This window comes from Bacillus rossius, chromosome 5, assembly GCF_032445375.1.
Source record: "Bacillus rossius redtenbacheri isolate Brsri chromosome 5, Brsri_v3, whole genome shotgun sequence".
NCBI classification, from domain to species: Eukaryota; Metazoa; Arthropoda; class Insecta; order Phasmatodea; family Bacillidae; genus Bacillus; species Bacillus rossius.
In genome coordinates this window covers 5,744,628-5,766,889 of record NC_086333.1, presented here as the reverse complement: position 1 = coordinate 5,766,889, position 22,262 = coordinate 5,744,628, and the positions used below count along the sequence as shown (strand labels likewise).

The following is a 22,262-nucleotide window of genomic DNA, read 5'->3' as shown; positions in this document are numbered from 1 at the left end:
CTCCCACAGTGTAACTACTCTCAGCAAGTCACGTCGCTTCCACATTGTAACTACTCTCAGGAAGTCACGTCGCTTCCACATTGTAACTACTCTCAGCAAGTCACGTCGCTCCCACATTGTAACTACTCTAAGCAAGTCACGTCGCTCCCACAGTGTAACTACTCCCAGCAAGTCACGTCACTCCCACAGTGTAACTACTCTCAGCAAGTCACGTCGCTCCCACATTGTAACTACTCTCAGGAAGTCACGTCGCTCCCACAGTGTAACTACTCTCAGGAAGTCACGCCGCTCCCACAGTGTAACTACTCTCAGGAAGTCACGCCGCTCCCACAGTGTAACTACTCTCAGGAAGTCACGTCGCTCCCACAGTGTAACTTCTCTCAGCAAGTCACGTCGCTTCCACATTGTAACTACTCCCAGCAAGTCACGTCGCTCCCACAGTGTAACTACTCTCAGGAAGTCACGCCGCTCCCACAGTGTAACTACTCTCAGGAAGTCACGTCGCTCCCACAGTGTAACTTCTCTCAGGAAGTCACGTCGCTCCCACAGTGTAACTTCTCTCAGCAAGTCACGTCGCTTCCACATTGTAACTACTCTCAGCAAGTCACGCCGCTCCCACAGTGTAACTTCTCTCAGGAAGTCACGTCGCTCCCACAGTGTAACTTCTCTCAGCAAGTCACGTCGCTTCCACATTGTAACTACTCCCAGCAAGTCATGTCGCTCCCACAGTGTAACTACTCTCAGCAAGTCACGTCGCTCCCACAGTGTAACTACTCTCAGCAAGTCATGTCGCTCCCACAGTGTAACTTCTCTCAGCAAGTCACGTCGCTCCCACAGTGTAACTACTCTCAGCAAGTCACGTCGCTCCCACAGTGTAACTACTCACAGGAAGTCACGTCGCTCCCACAGTGTAACTACTCTGTGCAAGTCACGTCGCTCCCACAGTGTAACTTCTCTCAGGAAGTCACGTCGCTCCCACAGTGTAACTTCTCTCAGCAAGTCACGTCGCTTCCACATTGTAACTACTCCCAGCAAGTCACGTCGCTCCCACAGTGTAACTACTCTCAGCAAGTCACGTCGCTCCCACAGTGTAACTTCTCTCAGGAAGTCACGTCGCTCCCACAGTGTAACTTCTCTCAGCAAGTCACGTCGCTTCCACATCGTAACTACTCTCAGCAAGTCACGTCGCATCCACATCGTAACTATTCTCAGGAAGTCACGCCGCTCCCACAGTGTAACTACTCTCAGCAAGTCACGTCGCTCCCACAGTGTAACTACTCTCAGCAAGTCACGTCGCTTCCACATTGTAACTACTCTCAGCAAGTCACGTCGCTCCCACATTGTAACTACTCTCAGCAAGTCACGTCGCTTCCACATTGTAACTACTCTCAGGAAGTCATATCGCTCCCACAGTGTAACTACTCTCAGCAAGTCACGTCGTTCCCACAGTGTAACTACTCTCAGCAAGTCACGTCGCTTCCACATTGTAACTACTCTCAGCAAGTCACGCCGCTCCCACAGTGTAACTACTCTCAGCAAGTCACGTCGCTTCCACATTGTAACTACTCTCAGCAAGTCACGTCACTCCCACATTGTAACTACTCTCAGCAAGTCACGTCGCTCCCACAGTGTAACTACTCTCAGCAAGTCACGTCGCTTCCACATTGTAACTACTCTCAGGAAGTCACGTCGCTCCCACAGTGTAACTACTCTCAGGAAGTCACGTCGCTCCCACAGTGTAACTACTCTCAAAAAGTCACGCCGCTCCCACAGTGTAACTACTCTCAGGAAGTCACGTCGCTTTCACAGTGTAACTTCTCTCAGGAAGTCACGTCGCTCCCACAGTGTAACTTCTCTCAGCAAGTCACGTCGCTCCCACATTGTAACTACTCCCAGCAAGTCACGTCGCTCCCACAGTGTAACTACTCTCAGGAAGTCACGCCGCTCCCACAGTGTAACTACTCTCAGGAAGTCACGTCGCTCCCACAGTGTAACTTCTCTCAGGAAGTCACGTCGCTCCCACAGTGTAACTACTCTCAGCAAGTCACGTCGCTCCCACAGTGTAACTACTCTCAGCAAGTCACGTCGCTCCCACAGTGTAACTACTCTCAGCAAGTCACGTCGCTCCCACAGTGTAACTTCTCTCAGCAAGTCATGTCGCTCCCACAGTGTAACTACTCTCAGGAAGTCACGTCGCTCCCACAGTGTAACTTCTCTCAGGAAGTCACGTCGCTCCCACAGTGTAACTTCTCTCAGCAAGTCACGTCGCTTCCACATTGTAACTACTCTCAGCAAGTCACGCCGCTCCCACAGTGTAACTTCTCTCAGGAAGTCACGTCGCTCCCACAGTGTAACTTCTCTCAGCAAGTCACGTCGCTTCCACATTGTAACTACTCCCAGCAAGTCACGTCGCTCCCACAGTGTAACTACTCTCAGCAAGTCACGTCGCTCCCACAGTGTAACTACTCTCAGCAAGTCACGTCGCTCCCACAGTGTTACTTCTCTCAGCAAGTCACGTCGCTCCCACAGTGTAACTACTCTCAGCAAGTCACGTCGCTCCCACAGTGTAACTACTCTCAGCAAGTCACGTCGCTCCCACAGTGTAACTACTCTCAAGAAGTCACGTCGCTCCCACAGTGTAACTTCTCTCAGGATTTCACGTCGCTCCCACAGTGTAACTTCTCTCAGCAAGTCACGTCGCTTCCACATTGTAACTACTCCCAGCAAGTCACGTCGCTCCCACAGTGTAACTACTCTCAGCAAGTCACGTCGCTCCCACAGTGTAACTTCTCTCAGGAAGTCACGTCGCTCCCACAGTGTAACTACTCTCAGGAAGTCACGTCGCTCCCACAGTGTAACTACTCTCAGCAAGTCACGTCGCTCCCACAGTGTAACTACTCTCAGGAAGTCACGTCGCTCCCACAGTGTAACTACTCTCAGCAAGTCACGTCGCTCCCACAGTGTAACTTCTCTCAGGAAGTCACGTCGCTCCCACAGTGTAACTTCTCTCAGCAAGTCACGTCGCTTCCACATTGTAACTACTCCCAGCAAGTCACGTCGCTCCCACAGTGTAACTACTCTCAGCAAGTCACGTCGCTCCCAAAGTGTAACTTCTCTCAGGAAGTCACGTCGCTCCCACAGTGTAACTACTCTCAGGAAGTCACGCAGCTCCCACAGTGTAACTTCTCTCAGGAAGTCACGCCGCTCCCACAGTGTAACTACTCTCAGCAAGTCACGCCGCTCCCACAGTGTAACTACTCTCAGGAAGTCACGTCGATCCCACAGTGTAACTTCTCTCAGGAAGTCACGTCGCTCCCACAGTGTAACTACTCTCAGGAAGTCACGCCGCTCCCACAGTGTAACTACTCTCAGGAAGTCACGCCGCTCCCACAGTGTAACTACTCTCAGGAAGTCACGCTGCTCCCACAGTGTATTTACTCTCAGGGAGTCACGTCGCTCCCACAGTGTAACTACTCTCAGCAAGTCACGTCGCTACCACAGTGTAACTACTCTCAGCAAGTCACGTCGCTCCCACAGTGTAATTACTCTCAGGAAGTCACGCCGCTCCCACAGTGTAACTACTCTCAGGAAGTCACGCCGCTCCCACAGTGTAACTACTCTCAGCAAGTCACGCCGCTCCCACAGTGAAACTACTCTCAGGAAGTCACGTCGCTCCCACAGTGTAACTTCTCTCAGCAAGTCACGTCGCTTCCACATTGTAACTACTCTCAGCAAGTCACGTCGCTTCCACATTGTAACTACTCTCTGGAAGTCACGTCTATCCCACATTGCAACTCCTCTCAGGAAGTCACGTCGCTCCCACAGTGTAACTTCTCTCAGGAAGTCACGTCGCTCCCACAGTGTAACTTCTCTCAGCAAGTCACGTCGCTTCCACATTGTAACTACTCTCAGCAATTCACGCCGCTCCCACAGTGTAACTTCTCTCAGGAAGTCACGTCTCTCCCACAGTGTAACTTCTCTCAGCAAGTCACGTCGCTTCCACATTGTAACTACTCCCAGCAAGTCACGTCGCTCCCACAGTGTAACTACTCTCAGCAAGTCACGTCGCTTCCACAGTGTAACTACTCTCAGCAAGTCACGTCGCTCCCACAGTGTAACTACTCTCAGCAAGTCACGTCGCTCCCACAGTGTAAATACTCTCAGCAAGTCACGTCGCTCCCACAGTGTAACTACTCTCAGGAAGTCACGTCGCTCCCACAGTGTAACTACTCTCAGCAAGTCACGTCGCTCTCACAGTGTAACTTCTCTCAGGAAGTCACGTCGCTCCCACAGTGTAACTTCTCTCAGCAAGTCACGTCGCTTCCACATTGTAACTACTCCCAGCAAGTCACGTCGCTCCCACAGTGTAACTACTCCCAGCAAGTCACGTCGCTCCCACAGTGTAACTACTCTCAGCAAGTCACGTCGCTCCCACAGTGTAACTTCTCTCAGCAAGTCACGTCGCTCCCACAGTGTAACTACTCTCAGCAAGTCACGTCGCTCCCACAGTGTAACTACTCTCAGGAAGTCACGTCGCTCTCACAGTGTAACTACTCTAAGCAAGTCACGTCGCTCCCACAGTGTAACTTCTTTTAGGAAGTCACGTCGCTCCCACAGTGTAACTTCTCTCAGCAAGTCACGTCGCTTCCACATTGTAACTACTCCCAGCAAGTCACGTCGCTCCCACAGTGTAACTACTCTCAGCAAGTCACGTCGCTCCCACAGTTTAACTTCTCTCAGGAAGTCACGTCGCTCCCACAGTGTAACTTTTCTCAGGAAGTCACGTCGCTCCCACAGTGTAACTACTCTCAGGAAGTCACGCCGCTCCCACAGTGTAACTACTCTCAGGAAGTCACGCCGCTCCCACAGTGTAACTACTCTCAGCAAGTCACGCCGCTCCCACAGTGTAACTACTCTCAGGAAGTCACCTCGCTCCCACAGTGTTACTACTTTTAGGAAGTCACGCCGCTCCCACAGTGTAACTACTCTCAGCAAGTCACGCCGCTCCCACAGTGTAACTTCTCTCAGGAAGTCACGTCGCTCCCACAGTGTAACTACTCTCAGGAAGTCACGCCGCTCCCACAGTGTAACTACTCTCAGGAAGTCACGCCGCTCCCACAGTGTAACTACTCTCAGCAAGTCACGTCGCTCCCACAGTGTAACTACTCTCAGGAAGTCACGCCGCTCCCACAGTGTAACTTCTCTCAGGAAGTCACGTCGCTCCCACAGTGTAACTACTCTCAGGAAGTCACGCCGCTCCCACAGTGTAACTACTCTCAGGAAGTCACGCCGCTCCCACAGTGTAACTACTCTCAGCAAGTCACGCCGCTCCCACAGTGTAACTACTCTCAGCAAGTCACGTCGCTCCCACAGTGTAACTACTCTCAGCAAGTCACGTCGCTCCCACAGTGTAACTTCTCTCAGCAAGTCACGTCGCTCCCACAGTGTAACTACTCTCAGCAAGTCACGTCGCTCCCACAGTGTAACTACTCTCAGGAAGTCACGTCGCTCTCACAGTGTAACTACTCTCAGCAAGTCACGTCGCTCCCACAGTGTAACTTCTTTTAGGAAGTCACGTCGCTCCCACATTGTAACTTCTCTCAGCAAGTCACGTCGCTTCCACATTGTAACTACTCCCAGCAAGTCACGTCGCTCCCACAGTGTAACTACTCTCAGCAAGTCACGTCGCTCCCACAGTGTAACTTCTCTCAGGAAGTCACGTCGCTCCCACAGTGTAACTTCTCTCAGGAAGTCACGTCGCTCCCACAGTGTAACTACTCTCAGGAAGTCACGCCGCTCCCACAGTGTAACTACTCTCAGGAAGTCACGCCGCTCCCACAGTGTAACTACTCTCAGCAAGTCACGCCGCTCCCACAGTGTAACTACTCTCAGGAAGTCACCTCGCTCCCACAGTGTAACTACTTTTAGGAAGTCACGCCGCTCCCACAGTGTAACTACTCTCAGCAAGTCACGTCGCTCCCACAGTGTAACTTCTCTCAGGAAGTCACGTCGCTCCCACAGTGTAACTTCTCTCAGGAAGTCACGTCGCTCCCACAGTGTAACTACTCTCAGGAAGTCACGTCGCTCCCACAGTGTAACTACTCTCAGCAAGTCACGTCGCTCCCACAGTGTAACTACTCTCAGGAAGTCACGTCGCTCCCACAGTGTAACTACTCTCAGCAAGTCACGTCGCTCCCACAGTGTAACTTCTCTCAGGAAGTCACGTCGCTCCCACAGTGTAACTTCTCTCAGCAAGTCACGTCGCTTCCACATTGTAACTACTCCCAGCAAGTCACGTCGCTCCCACAGTGTAACTACTCTCAGCAAGTCACGTCGCTCCCAATGTGTAACTTCTCTCAGGAAGTCACGTCGCTCCCACAGTGTAACTACTCTCAGGAAGTCACGCAGCTCCCACAGTGTAACTTCTCTCAGGAAGTCACGCCGCTCCCACAGTGTAACTACTCTCAGCAAGTCACGCCGCTCCCACAGTGTAACTACTCTCAGGAAGTCACGTCGATCCCACAGTGTAACTTCTCTCAGGAAGTCACGTCGCTCCCACAGTGTAACTACTCTCAGGAAGTCACGCCGCTCCCACAGTGTAACTACTCTCAGGAAGTCACGCCGCTCCCACAGTGTAACTACTCTCAGGAAGTCACGCTGCTCCCACAGTGTATTTACTCTCAGGGAGTCACGTCGCTCCCACAGTGTAACTACTCTCAGCAAGTCACGTCGCTACCACAGTGTAACTACTCTCAGCAAGTCACGTCGCTCCCACAGTGTAATTACTCTCAGGAAGTCACGCCGCTCCCACAGTGTAACTACTCTCAGGAAGTCACGCCGCTCCCACAGTGTAACTACTCTCAGCAAGTCACGCCGCTCCCACAGTGAAACTACTCTCAGGAAGTCACGTCGCTCCCACAGTGTAACTTCTCTCAGCAAGTCACGTCGCTTCCACATTGTAACTACTCTCAGCAAGTCACGTCGCTTCCACATTGTAACTACTCTCTGGAAGTCACGTCTATCCCACATTGCAACTCCTCTCAGGAAGTCACGTCGCTCCCACAGTGTAACTTCTCTCAGGAAGTCACGTCGCTCCCACAGTGTAACTTCTCTCAGCAAGTCACGTCGCTTCCACATTGTAACTACTCTCAGCAATTCACGCCGCTCCCACAGTGTAACTTCTCTCAGGAAGTCACGTCTCTCCCACAGTGTAACTTCTCTCAGCAAGTCACGTCGCTTCCACATTGTAACTACTCCCAGCAAGTCACGTCGCTCCCACAGTGTAACTACTCTCAGCAAGTCACGTCGCTTCCACAGTGTAACTACTCTCAGCAAGTCACGTCGCTCCCACAGTGTAACTACTCTCAGCAAGTCACGTCGCTCCCACAGTGTAAATACTCTCAGCAAGTCACGTCGCTCCCACAGTGTAACTACTCTCAGGAAGTCACGTCGCTCCCACAGTGTAACTACTCTCAGCAAGTCACGTCGCTCTCACAGTGTAACTTCTCTCAGGAAGTCACGTCGCTCCCACAGTGTAACTTCTCTCAGCAAGTCACGTCGCTTCCACATTGTAACTACTCCCAGCAAGTCACGTCGCTCCCACAGTGTAACTACTCTCAGCAAGTCACGTCGCTCCCACAGTGTAACTTCTCTCAGCAAGTCATGTCGCTCCCACAGTGTAACTACTCTCAGGAAGTCACGTCGCTCCCACAGTGTAACTTCTCTCAGGAAGTCACGTCGCTCCCACAGTGTAACTTCTCTCAGCAAGTCACGTCGCTTCCACATTGTAACTACTCTCAGCAAGTCACGCCGCTCCCACAGTGTAACTTCTCTCAGGAAGTCACGTCGCTCCCACAGTGTAACTTCTCTCAGCAAGTCACGTCGCTTCCACATTGTAACTACTCCCAGCAAGTCACGTCGCTCCCACAGTGTAACTACTCTCAGCAAGTCACGTCGCTCCCACAGTGTAACTACTCTCAGCAAGTCACGTCGCTCCCACAGTGTTACTTCTCTCAGCAAGTCACGTCGCTCCCACAGTGTAACTACTCTCAGCAAGTCACGTCGCTCCCACAGTGTAACTACTCTCAGCAAGTCACGTCGCTCCCACAGTGTAACTACTCTCAGGAAGTCACGTCGCTCCCACAGTGTAACTTCTCTCAGGATTTCACGTCGCTCCCACAGTGTAACTTCTCTCAGCAAGTCACGTCGCTTCCACATTGTAACTACTCCCAGCAAGTCACGTCGCTCCCACAGTGTAACTACTCTCAGCAAGTCACGTCGCTCCCACAGTGTAACTTCTCTCAGGAAGTCACGTCGCTCCCACAGTGTAACTACTCTCAGGAAGTCACGTCGCTCCCACAGTGTAACTACTCTCAGCAAGTCACGTCGCTCCCACAGTGTAACTACTCTCAGGAAGTCACGTCGCTCCCACAGTGTAACTACTCTCAGCAAGTCACGTCGCTCCCACAGTGTAACTTCTCTCAGGAAGTCACGTCGCTCCCACAGTGTAACTTCTCTCAGCAAGTCACGTCGCTTCCACATTGTAACTACTCCCAGCAAGTCACGTCGCTCCCACAGTGTAACTACTCTCAGCAAGTCACGTCGCTCCCAAAGTGTAACTTCTCTCAGGAAGTCACGTCGCTCCCACAGTGTAACTACTCTCAGGAAGTCACGCAGCTCCCACAGTGTAACTTCTCTCAGGAAGTCACGCCGCTCCCACAGTGTAACTACTCTCAGCAAGTCACGCCGCTCCCACAGTGTAACTACTCTCAGGAAGTCACGTCGATCCCACAGTGTAACTTCTCTCAGGAAGTCACGTCGCTCCCACAGTGTAACTACTCTCAGGAAGTCACGCCGCTCCCACAGTGTAACTACTCTCAGGAAGTCACGCCGCTCCCACAGTGTAACTACTCTCAGGAAGTCACGCTGCTCCCACAGTGTATTTACTCTCAGGGAGTCACGTCGCTCCCACAGTGTAACTACTCTCAGCAAGTCACGTCGCTACCACAGTGTAACTACTCTCAGCAAGTCACGTCGCTCCCACAGTGTAATTACTCTCAGGAAGTCACGCCGCTCCCACAGTGTAACTACTCTCAGGAAGTCACGCCGCTCCCACAGTGTAACTACTCTCAGCAAGTCACGCCGCTCCCACAGTGAAACTACTCTCAGGAAGTCACGTCGCTCCCACAGTGTAACTTCTCTCAGCAAGTCACGTCGCTTCCACATTGTAACTACTCTCAGCAAGTCACGTCGCTTCCACATTGTAACTACTCTCTGGAAGTCACGTCTATCCCACATTGCAACTCCTCTCAGGAAGTCACGTCGCTCCCACAGTGTAACTTCTCTCAGGAAGTCACGTCGCTCCCACAGTGTAACTTCTCTCAGCAAGTCACGTCGCTTCCACATTGTAACTACTCTCAGCAATTCACGCCGCTCCCACAGTGTAACTTCTCTCAGGAAGTCACGTCTCTCCCACAGTGTAACTTCTCTCAGCAAGTCACGTCGCTTCCACATTGTAACTACTCCCAGCAAGTCACGTCGCTCCCACAGTGTAACTACTCTCAGCAAGTCACGTCGCTTCCACAGTGTAACTACTCTCAGCAAGTCACATCGCTCCCACAGTGTAACTACTCTCAGCAAGTCACGTCGCTCCCACAGTGTAAATACTCTCAGCAAGTCACGTCGCTCCCACAGTGTAACTACTCTCAGGAAGTCACGTCGCTCCCACAGTGTAACTACTCTCAGCAAGTCACGTCGCTCTCACAGTGTAACTTCTCTCAGGAAGTCACGTCGCTCCCACAGTGTAACTTCTCTCAGCAAGTCACGTCGCTTCCACATTGTAACTACTCCCAGCAAGTCACGTCGCTCCCACAGTGTAACTACTCCCAGCAAGTCACGTCGCTCCCACAGTGTAACTACTCTCAGCAAGTCACGTCGCTCCCACAGTGTAACTTCTCTCAGCAAGTCACGTCGCTCCCACAGTGTAACTACTCTCAGCAAGTCACGTCGCTCCCACAGTGTAACTACTCTCAGGAAGTCACGTCGCTCTCACAGTGTAACTACTCTAAGCAAGTCACGTCGCTCCCACAGTGTAACTTCTTTTAGGAAGTCACGTCGCTCCCACAGTGTAACTTCTCTCAGCAAGTCACGTCGCTTCCACATTGTAACTACTCCCAGCAAGTCACGTCGCTCCCACAGTGTAACTACTCTCAGCAAGTCACGTCGCTCCCACAGTGTAACTTCTCTCAGGAAGTCACGTCGCTCCCACAGTGTAACTTTTCTCAGGAAGTCACGTCGCTCCCACAGTGTAACTACTCTCAGGAAGTCACGCCGCTCCCACAGTGTAACTACTCTCAGGAAGTCACGCCGCTCCCACAGTGTAACTACTCTCAGCAAGTCACGCCGCTCCCACAGTGTAACTACTCTCAGGAAGTCACCTCGCTCCCACAGTGTTACTACTTTTAGGAAGTCACGCCGCTCCCACAGTGTAACTACTCTCAGCAAGTCACGCCGCTCCCACAGTGTAACTTCTCTCAGGAAGTCACGTCGCTCCCACAGTGTAACTACTCTCAGGAAGTCACGCCGCTCCCACAGTGTAACTACTCTCAGGAAGTCACGCCGCTCCCACAGTGTAACTACTCTCAGCAAGTCACGTCGCTCCCACAGTGTAACTACTCTCAGGAAGTCACGCCGCTCCCACAGTGTAACTTCTCTCAGGAAGTCACGTCGCTCCCACAGTGTAACTACTCTCAGGAAGTCACGCCGCTCCCACAGTGTAACTACTCTCAGGAAGTCACGCCGCTCCCACAGTGTAACTACTCTCAGCAAGTCACGCCGCTCCCACAGTGTAACTACTCTCAGCAAGTCACGTCGCTCCCACAGTGTAACTACTCTCAGCAAGTCACGTCGCTCCCACAGTGTAACTTCTCTCAGCAAGTCACGTCGCTCCCACAGTGTAACTACTCTCAGCAAGTCACGTCGCTCCCACAGTGTAACTCCTCTCAGGAAGTCACGTCGCTCTCACAGTGTAACTACTCTCAGCAAGTCACGTCGCTCCCACAGTGTAACTTCTTTTAGGAAGTCACGTCGCTCCCACATTGTAACTTCTCTCAGCAAGTCACGTCGCTTCCACATTGTAACTACTCCCAGCAAGTCACGTCGCTCCCACAGTGTAACTACTCTCAGCAAGTCACGTCGCTCCCACAGTGTAACTTCTCTCAGGAAGTCACGTCGCTCCCACAGTGTAACTTCTCTCAGGAAGTCACGTCGCTCCCACAGTGTAACTACTCTCAGGAAGTCACGCCGCTCCCACAGTGTAACTACTCTCAGGAAGTCACGCCGCTCCCACAGTGTAACTACTCTCAGCAAGTCACGCCGCTCCCACAGTGTAACTACTCTCAGGAAGTCACCTCGCTCCCACAGTGTAACTACTTTTAGGAAGTCACGCCGCTCCCACAGTGTAACTACTCTCAGCAAGTCACGTCGCTCCCACAGTGTAACTTCTCTCAGGAAGTCACGTCGCTCCCACAGTGTAACTTCTCTCAGGAAGTCACGTCGCTCCCACAGTGTAACTACTCTCAGGAAGTCACGTCGCTCCCACAGTGTAACTACTCTCAGCAAGTCACGTCGCTCCCACAGTGTAACTACTCTCAGGAAGTCACGTCGCTCCCACAGTGTAACTACTCTCAGCAAGTCACGTCGCTCCCACAGTGTAACTTCTCTCAGGAAGTCACGTCGCTTCCACAGTGTAACTTCTCTCAGCAAGTCACGTCGCTTCCACATTGTAACTACTCCCAGCAAGTCACGTCGCTCCCACAGTGTAACTACTCTCAGCAAGTCACGTCGCTCCCAAAGTGTAACTTCTCTCAGGAAGTCACGTCGCTCCCACAGTGTAACTACTCTCAGGAAGTCACGCAGCTCCCACAGTGTAACTTCTCTCAGGAAGTCACGCCGCTCCCACAGTGTAACTACTCTCAGCAAGTCACGCCGCTCCCACAGTGTAACTACTCTCAGGAAGTCACGTCGATCCCACAGTGTAACTTCTCTCAGGAAGTCACGTCGCTCCCACAGTGTAACTACTCTCAGGAAGTCACGCCGCTCCCACAGTGTAACTACTCTCAGGAAGTCACGCCGCTCCCACAGTGTAACTACTCTCAGGAAGTCACGCTGCTCCCACAGTGTATTTACTCTCAGGGAGTCACGTCGCTCCCACAGTGTAACTACTCTCAGCAAGTCACGTCGCTACCACAGTGTAACTACTCTCAGCAAGTCACGTCGCTCCCACAGTGTAATTACTCTCAGGAAGTCACGCCGCTCCCACAGTGTAACTACTCTCAGGAAGTCACGCCGCTCCCACAGTGTAACTACTCTCAGCAAGTCACGCCGCTCCCACAGTGAAACTACTCTCAGGAAGTCACGTCGCTCCCACAGTGTAACTTCTCTCAGCAAGTCACGTCGCTTCCACATTGTAACTACTCTCAGCAAGTCACGTCGCTTCCACATTGTAACTACTCTCTGGAAGTCACGTCTATCCCACATTGCAACTCCTCTCAGGAAGTCACGTCGCTCCCACAGTGTAACTTCTCTCAGGAAGTCACGTCGCTCCCACAGTGTAACTTCTCTCAGCAAGTCACGTCGCTTCCACATTGTAACTACTCTCAGCAATTCACGCCGCTCCCACAGTGTAACTTCTCTCAGGAAGTCACGTCTCTCCCACAGTGTAACTTCTCTCAGCAAGTCACGTCGCTTCCACATTGTAACTACTCCCAGCAAGTCACGTCGCTCCCACAGTGTAACTACTCTCAGCAAGTCACGTCGCTTCCACAGTGTAACTACTCTCAGCAAGTCACGTCGCTCCCACAGTGTAACTACTCTCAGCAAGTCACGTCGCTCCCACAGTGTAAATACTCTCAGCAAGTCACGTCGCTCCCACAGTGTAACTACTCTCAGGAAGTCACGTCGCTCCCACAGTGTAACTACTCTCAGCAAGTCACGTCGCTCTCACAGTGTAACTTCTCTCAGGAAGTCACGTCGCTCCCACAGTGTAACTTCTCTCAGCAAGTCACGTCGCTTCCACATTGTAACTACTCCCAGCAAGTCACGTCGCTCCCACAGTGTAACTACTCCCAGCAAGTCACGTCGCTCCCACAGTGTAACTACTCTCAGCAAGTCACGTCGCTCCCACAGTGTAACTTCTCTCAGCAAGTCACGTCGCTCCCACAGTGTAACTACTCTCAGCAAGTCACGTCGCTCCCACAGTGTAACTACTCTCAGGAAGTCACGTCGCTCTCACAGTGTAACTACTCTAAGCAAGTCACGTCGCTCCCACAGTGTAACTTCTTTTAGGAAGTCACGTCGCTCCCACAGTGTAACTTCTCTCAGCAAGTCACGTCGCTTCCACATTGTAACTACTCCCAGCAAGTCACGTCGCTCCCACAGTGTAACTACTCTCAGCAAGTCACGTCGCTCCCACAGTGTAACTTCTCTCAGGAAGTCACGTCGCTCCCACAGTGTAACTTTTCTCAGGAAGTCACGTCGCTCCCACAGTGTAACTACTCTCAGGAAGTCACGCCGCTCCCACAGTGTAACTACTCTCAGGAAGTCACGCCGCTCCCACAGTGTAACTACTCTCAGCAAGTCACGCCGCTCCCACAGTGTAACTACTCTCAGGAAGTCACCTCGCTCCCACAGTGTTACTACTTTTAGGAAGTCACGCCGCTCCCACAGTGTAACTACTCTCAGCAAGTCACGCCGCTCCCACAGTGTAACTTCTCTCAGGAAGTCACGTCGCTCCCACAGTGTAACTACTCTCAGGAAGTCACGCCGCTCCCACAGTGTAACTACTCTCAGGAAGTCACGCCGCTCCCACAGTGTAACTACTCTCAGCAAGTCACGTCGCTCCCACAGTGTAACTACTCTCAGGAAGTCACGCCGCTCCCACAGTGTAACTTCTCTCAGGAAGTCACGTCGCTCCCACAGTGTAACTACTCTCAGGAAGTCACGCCGCTCCCACAGTGTAACTACTCTCAGGAAGTCACGCCGCTCCCACAGTGTAACTACTCTCAGCAAGTCACGCCGCTCCCACAGTGTAACTACTCTCAGCAAGTCACGTCGCTCCCACAGTGTAACTACTCTCAGCAAGTCACGTCGCTCCCACAGTGTAACTTCTCTCAGCAAGTCACGTCGCTCCCACAGTGTAACTACTCTCAGCAAGTCACGTCGCTCCCACAGTGTAACTACTCTCAGGAAGTCACGTCGCTCTCACAGTGTAACTACTCTCAGCAAGTCACGTCGCTCCCACAGTGTAACTTCTTTTAGGAAGTCACGTCGCTCCCACATTGTAACTTCTCTCAGCAAGTCACGTCGCTTCCACATTGTAACTACTCCCAGCAAGTCACGTCGCTCCCACAGTGTAACTACTCTCAGCAAGTCACGTCGCTCCCACAGTGTAACTTCTCTCAGGAAGTCACGTCGCTCCCACAGTGTAACTTCTCTCAGGAAGTCACGTCGCTCCCACAGTGTAACTACTCTCAGGAAGTCACGCCGCTCCCACAGTGTAACTACTCTCAGGAAGTCACGCCGCTCCCACAGTGTAACTACTCTCAGCAAGTCACGCCGCTCCCACAGTGTAACTACTCTCAGGAAGTCACCTCGCTCCCACAGTGTAACTACTTTTAGGAAGTCACGCCGCTCCCACAGTGTAACTACTCTCAGCAAGTCACGCCGCTCCCACAGTGTAACTTCTCTCAGGAAGTCACGTCGCTCCCACAGTGTAACTACTCTCAGGAAGTCACGCCGCTCCCACAGTGTAACTACTCTCAGGAAGTCACGCCGCTCCCACAGTGTAACTACTCTCAGCAAGTCACGTCGCTCCCACAGTGTAACTACTCTCAGGAAGTCACGCCGCTCCCACAGTGTAACTTCTCTCAGGAAGTCACGTCGCTCCCACAGTGTAACTACTCTCAGGAAGTCACGCCGCTCCCACAGTGTAACTACTCTCAGGAAGTCACGCCGCTCCCACAGTGTAACTACTCTCAGCAAGTCACGCCGCTCCCACAGTGTAACTACTCTCAGGAAGTCACGTCGCTCCCACAGTGTAACTTCTCTCAGCAAGTCACGTCGCTTCAACATTGTAACTACTCTCAGCAAGTCACGTCGCTTCCACATTGTAACTACTCTCAGGAAGTCATGTCTATCCCACATTGCAACTCCTCTCAGCATGTCTCGTCGCTCTCACAATGTATCTTTGCTCACAATGATACGTTGCTCTTGCAGTGAGCAGTAAGTATTGAATTGAAGAGAAGAGAGCGAGTCGTCACACTGACTATGGTGACAGCTTGCAGCTGACAGCTGGCAGTGCCACGCTACGTCCGCACAAAACAGAACCAGGCTTCTTGCACACCGCTTCATTAACAGGTTTTGATTTATTAAGTGGTAATTAAAATAAAGCAATTAAAACAATATATTACATTTTATGAAGATAATTAAGTCATTTTATTTCACAGTTGCGTAAATGACAAATTCAAGACACCAATAATGTAATGATTGTTAAATTGTAGGAATTTAAATAACTAGTTTTGGATTTAAATAAATCGTGTTAAATATTTCAAGAAATTATATTCGAAAGACTTGTATGAAGGAAGCAAGTGGTTGTAAGAACATCACAGGATAATACCACAGTGAATTAATATTAATTTTGTTAAAATACACAGTGGATGGTCAGAAATATGTGCAGAAATGTTTGTAACAATGCGGATTATAAAATAGTGAATACTATATCTGCAGCTATCAGTGACGTCAGTCAGCTGGCAGGTGCTGCTGGGAGTCAAGGCAGGAGCTGTGCTGGGAGGTGTGAATGCGAGGTGAAATTTGAACTGCATGTTGCAGGCTGCCCACCTCCAAGTAATGATGGTCAGTTATAAGAATTCAAAATGCTATGAGGTGTATTGTACCTTTATTCAGTTTAAACAACTACCCTTACCTCCATTTTTCCTATTCACCCGGATTTTTTTTATGGTTAGTGGGCAAATGTTAGCCAAACGAATGAGCAACATGTCAGTAATATCATAGGTGTCATGAAAAGCATCTGAAAAGTTTTTTTGACAGTGTTTTATCTTTTGACTTCAATTTATTTATCAGTCAAGTCGTGCGTTGTTAGTGTGCGCTGACCAGTGCTGTACTCGGTGTAAATCATTCATGTAGCACAACAGATTTATCTTGTATCAATAACGATATGAATAAGTTTTTATCTTTATATTTTACCGAAAGGCGAACAAGAACAGAGATGCTCCAAAGTAAAGAACGCTAGACCTTAGGAAAATTGTGAATTTTTGTCTTATAGCCTAAGGAACATCGCGCATTATATCTTTCAGATTGAAGGAGATCATGTTTACTCGTTACCATTAAACTTAGGTCAAATAAAACGCAAACGAAACAAACCCAACATCAAAAGACTCATAAATACAGAATTGAAGAAATGCAATCAATGAAGAAATACAATCAGATCACTTGACTTATGTCTGGATACATGCTTAATGACTTGAAGAATCACATAAAATTTAATTACACATTCGTACTGTAAATTATTATTTTTTGAGTTTGTTAATCTTATAACGTGTTGCAGTTTATTTCGTTAAAACCTGTAATCTACCAAGACTTCTTAAATTCTTAATGTGATGATGGTTAAGTTGAACCACATTTTTAAATACATGCAGTTATGTAACAAGCACAAATATCAACTCAGAAAAAAATTACTACTTAAGAAATAAACATTTATTTTTCTCAACTGTTCAGTGTAAGGTTTAAGTAGTTATTGAAGCTTAACTTGTAAATGTTTACTGGGTAGCTCCGACAGTAGGTATTGCTAGGAATCAAACTTTTAGATTTTTTGTGGAAAATTCATACACAAAATTGTGTAGAACAGGATAATGTTATAAAACTGAAATACTGGAGCTAGAAAACAGTTCCAACATTTGCTTCATATTTAAATTATTATATAACGCTTTTAGATATTTCTGACACATCCTTTGCAATAAAAACACAAACATGACCGTCACATTCATGACAAAGACAGACAATGGAAGATGTATAGATTTAAATTGAATGGAACTGATTTTTATTTAACAGTATGGCTTTCAATATAAAACGTAAGAAAAATAGATATGAAAGGTGAATTTTGCAATATGGTTGTTTACTGTAGTAAATGAATTATTAATTACTTTACATTTTGACTATTACAATGTTATGTCATGCATATAAAAGTGAAAAAATATATATCTTTAAATATTTGATAATGCACAAATAAAGTTAAGATAATTGTGCTTCAAGATCTTTGTGGAATTCAAACCACTGAATTGTTTGTTCATAAAATGTACAACGTGAGAGCTTGGCCCTAGCGACCACAAGAGAACATCAATCTTGCGTGCAACAGGATATAGCCACCAACAGTGAGAAAAAGAACTATGCATTTTTAAAAATACCGAAAAAATATTATTAGCAAGACATTAAGGCAAATTGGATACAGGTGCATAAAGAATTGTAAAATATTGTGTGATATATATTCATAATAAACGACATGCAAGTAATAATATTAACATTATTCGATTTTGCTGTGAATTCATTGTATATGTTCATTAGAATATTGATATGCATTTCACGTATTTAAAATACATGTTATGAAATACACATAACATGGTATTGTTAATTGACTTGTCTGGACTGAAGGTCTGGAAGCGCAGCGGACGTACCTCGGGGACTCGATGTCAGGCACCTGCAGGAAGTTGCTGCTCTTGGGCTTCTGAGGACTGTGTAGCGTGGGTACAGCCCTGGCCAAGAGCTCGGCCACCGGCACTTGCGGCGACCCGAACCCCGTCGAGATGCCGTACAGCATCTCTTGAAACACCCTGCGAACAGCACCCTTGCATCTGCCCACTTTGTTGACTACTGTAGATACTCTGGACAGTGTTGTGATACACACATGTGTGGGAACAGTTAGAGCTGAAGTGCAGTACATACACGCAATGTTTCTCACGTACTTTTACTATCGGTCATCACATTGTGTACGTAAATGTAGTTGCTGCTATGTGACACGCAATCTGCTAAGCCACGTCACATCGCTAGCCTTTCTGCGAGGCATTCATCGATCTTTACGGACCATGAACCCTTTTCTAAAGTTTGTAAATTTCACTACGTTTCAATCTGTAAAGTTGAAAATAAATGTTAATTAAAAGCAAAAATTAAGCGTTAGGAACACTGATATTAACAACAGCCTTTAAAAAGTTATATATATATATATATATATATATATATAACAAAAATATAAATATCGTAAACTGTAAAAAAATCCGTATACTTGTACAAATATAGGTTTAGTAATTTTACATTTGTGTCGTGTAATTTTAAAAAAAATAGTACAGTAGGTGTAATTTAACACAAATGACTCTGAAAAAACCCTGCCATTTTATCTATTTTCGTGTGCCAATTTTAGTGCCATAACTTAAACTCTGTTTGGCATCAAACTTAACTTTTGGTTTCCAAGTGCTACATGTTTATTACTGAGTTTAAGAAGATGGTAAGTCCACCAACTATGATTTTGGTATCGTGCAAGAAAATAAACTGGTGTTAATGATTTTTTATAAATCTTTATTGTGCAAATTAATAATCGCATAAGAAATAAACTTTTTGATAATAACGTAACAAGTTTTCAGCTTGTAAATGCAGTGCGGAACTGTAGTTTTTGCCTGCAAGATCCGTGCACACCTTTTTTTGTACATCTTTAGAGCGGCATCGTAATCGTAAAGAAAAGTATACTGACTTCAAAAAATTTAAAACAGAAGTTAATACTGGTTTTAGGCCTCGGACTTTAGCCAACTATAGGTTTTTCGCTAGTTTCGTAGATGGTATTAAGATGTAAACAGATATACATCACGGCACCACAAACCATAAGCTTTATTAATTTATGGTGGCTAGTTTATTGTAACAGTTTCAAGTTGTAATATTTGGTGATAAGAAAAGCTTTGTTTATTCTTGGTATGATCGTGTTTGAGACTTGCGATGTTACATGTGTCATTTATATATATTTCTTGTTCTGTGTTATTTAACTGGTTTATCACTAATTAAAAGTTCTTGGTTGTACTTGGTAATTGCGCGTTCTCAGTGCCAGCTGGCTTGCCATTTTGGCCTTTAAGCTATGTACGCAAGTGTTGGACACGTAGTTACTAAGTTACGACATAATAAATATTTTAAGTATGAAATCAAGTCAACGCCATGTTTATTTGTTAATTGTGGTTGTACTATTTTTCGTTTTGTACAAATAGGCTATAGATCTATTCTGAAAACCTATTTAAATATTTGGCCCCTGTAATCATTCCTTTCCTTTGTAGCTTAGCTTCTCGTTTATCAAGTTTTGGCGGTATTCTGGTTAGGATTTTTCAAAGTTTCTGAATTTTTTTTTAAAACTTGATTTAAGTAAGAAACCATTGGATGCATCCTGGTTGGATATAGAACTTGTGATAGTTGATAGTGTTAAAGTAATCAGTGTTCTGTTTTTTTTTCAGTACACCCAACTTGTAGGCACACACATACGCCATTGTAAACGTGAAAAATATTTGTCACGGTAATTAACAACTACCAAGGAACCATACAAAATTAGTTTCCTATTCATACTAACAAAACCTCATTTAATTTACATGAGGTTACGGAACTGGTATTCCCGTTACACGATGTGCACTAAAACACTAGACTAATCATCAAAAAGTTGTGGGTTTGATACCGCTCTTATGTACACATTGTTCATAAACAACGATCAAATAGAAAAATTAAATATTTTTCGAAGTTGTATAAATTAACACTTAAATTATTTCAAAGATGCAGTAAATTAACTGACCGTTGTGGTAAATATACAATTCTTGCATATGAAAATTTATACATCACAAAGTAAAAACGTACCCACATCTACGACATATTTACCAAACAATTGAAACTGTTTTTTTACACTTTAGATAGTATTTTTCCTTGAGCACAAAAATAACATTGCACGAACACGGGTATGAGTAAAATTTCAATAATATCTGTGTAGACTCTGCTGCCACACATATTTTGTGCAATATAACACAAGTTTTTACAGTGAATGTATAAACAAAAACCTTCCATTCAAATACTCTTAGTGTAACTAGTAATAACATGTTAAAATTGCGAGTTAAAATTAAATCAATTTTGAAATAGTTTTCGATTTATTATAGAACTAACATTTACAAAACATATTAATGTGAGTAAATATCACCTTAAATGTTTAAGTGAAGCTGTAAGCGGTGTATATAAAAACTATCAATTTTTAATAATGAATCAACTCCATTTATTCTCAATAATCCCTTTGTTACGGCCCAGACCATAAAATATGTATTCAAGGATATTCAGAGTCCTTTGTAGAAAAAATGTTGATAATATTTTTACAGTACAATTCATAAAAAAATAATTAATAATTGAACTATAAATAATAAAAAATACAGAAAAATTTAAATAGTGTAAAATTACGGCATTTTAATAAAATTATGCGGGTTGTATTTTCCTGGCATTATTTTCCTCTCATATAACGGCGTGGAATCTACTGAACTCTAGTTGGTGTTTGCTGGTAATCTCCTCCTTCAGGAGTCTGAGGCTGGTATTCTTGAACACTATTCGCAGAACAGATGCACCGCAGAAGTAGATGTATATAGTTCATATGAGGACAGGGGCTGGGGGCTGGGGATCGGGGATCCGATCCTGCCACCTTAAGGCTTCGCTTCATCACCCATGTTGGATTACGTCACTTCCGCCAGCCATACACGCACGAAAAAGTGTCCCGTTACGTTCATCAGTCATGTACGCACGAAAAAATATCCCGTTACAGTAGTAGGATATAGCCGTTTTTGGAAAGGCGCAGGATCCAGGATCCGACCTTGACCTTTGACTTTGACCTTGAACCCTGAACTTCGACCTAGACCTTGAACCGAGACCTTGACCTTTGACAAGGAACCTTAACCTTTAACTTTGACCTTAACCTTGAAATTTGACCTTGACCTTGAAATTTGACCCTGACATTGAAATTCGACCCTGACCTTTAGCCTTGCGACCCTCGATGTTGCCAACCTGATGACATCATCTAATCCGTATGCTAATCCATATGCTAACCTAACCTAACCTAATCCATATGCTAATCTATGCTAAACTAGCCTAACCTAACCTAACCTAATCCATATGCTAATCTATTCTAACCTAACCTATCCTAACCTAGCCTAACCTAACCTAACCTAACCTAATCCATATGCTAATCTATGCTAACCTAACCTAACCTAACCTAACCTTATCCATATGCTAATCTATGCTAACCTAACCTAGCCTAACCTAACCTAACCTAATCCATATGCTAATCTATGCTAACCTAACCTAACCTAACCTAATCCATTTGCTAATCTATGCTAACCTAACCTAACCTAACCTAACCTAAACTAATCCATATGCTAATCTATGCTAACCTAACCTAACCTAACCTAACCTAATCCATATGCTAATCTATGCCAACCTAACCTAACCTAACCTAACCTAATCCATATGCTAATCTGTGCTAACCTAACCTAACCTAATCCATATGCTAATCTATGCTAACCTAACCTAACCTAACCTAACCTAATCCATATGCTAATCTATGCTAACCTTACCTATCATAACCTAACCTAACCTAAACTAACCTAACCTAACCTAACCTAACCTAACCTAACCTAACCTAACCTAACCTCTTCTAATCCATATGCAAATCTATGCTAACCTAACCTAACATAACCTAACCTAATCCTATTACTGTTGCATGTTTCGTTATGGCAGCCATCTTGGAATCGTGTAATTATTTAGCTAGAAATTCGGGAAAAAAATCCATAATTCATTAAATAAATCACTCATTAATTTACATATTGATTCGATCAGTTCCTGTCCTTGGTTCGATACTCGATCGATGCAATAATGTTTAATTTTATGTAAAAAATAATAATTTCAATAAACCATGTTCAAAAATTCTTATGAGGCTTAAAATCCTCTACTACCATCATCCTTTAAGCCATCATGTCCGCCATCTTGGAAATTCATAATTTCAATGCTAGAAATTCAGGAAAAAGTTCAAAATTCATTAAATAAATTTTGCAACCAATAAAATGATTAATTAGATCGACTTAGGTCCTTGGTACTTATCTGGATGCTGAAGAAAAAATAAATATAACAACAATTTAACATAATAG

At 46.5% G+C, this 22,262-nt stretch overlaps 1 protein-coding gene across 1 annotated transcript in view; it reads right to left on the bottom strand.

Moving 5' to 3' along the window:
• LOC134531566 (uncharacterized) overlaps positions 1-22,262 on the bottom strand; it is a 506,394-nt gene that overhangs the window by 249,821 nt on the left and 234,311 nt on the right. The window contains exon 7 of the mRNA XM_063367273.1: positions 17,745-17,900. Coding sequence (XP_063223343.1) covers positions 17,745-17,900 — 156 coding nt within the window. The remainder of the gene's footprint in view (positions 1-17,744; positions 17,901-22,262) is intronic.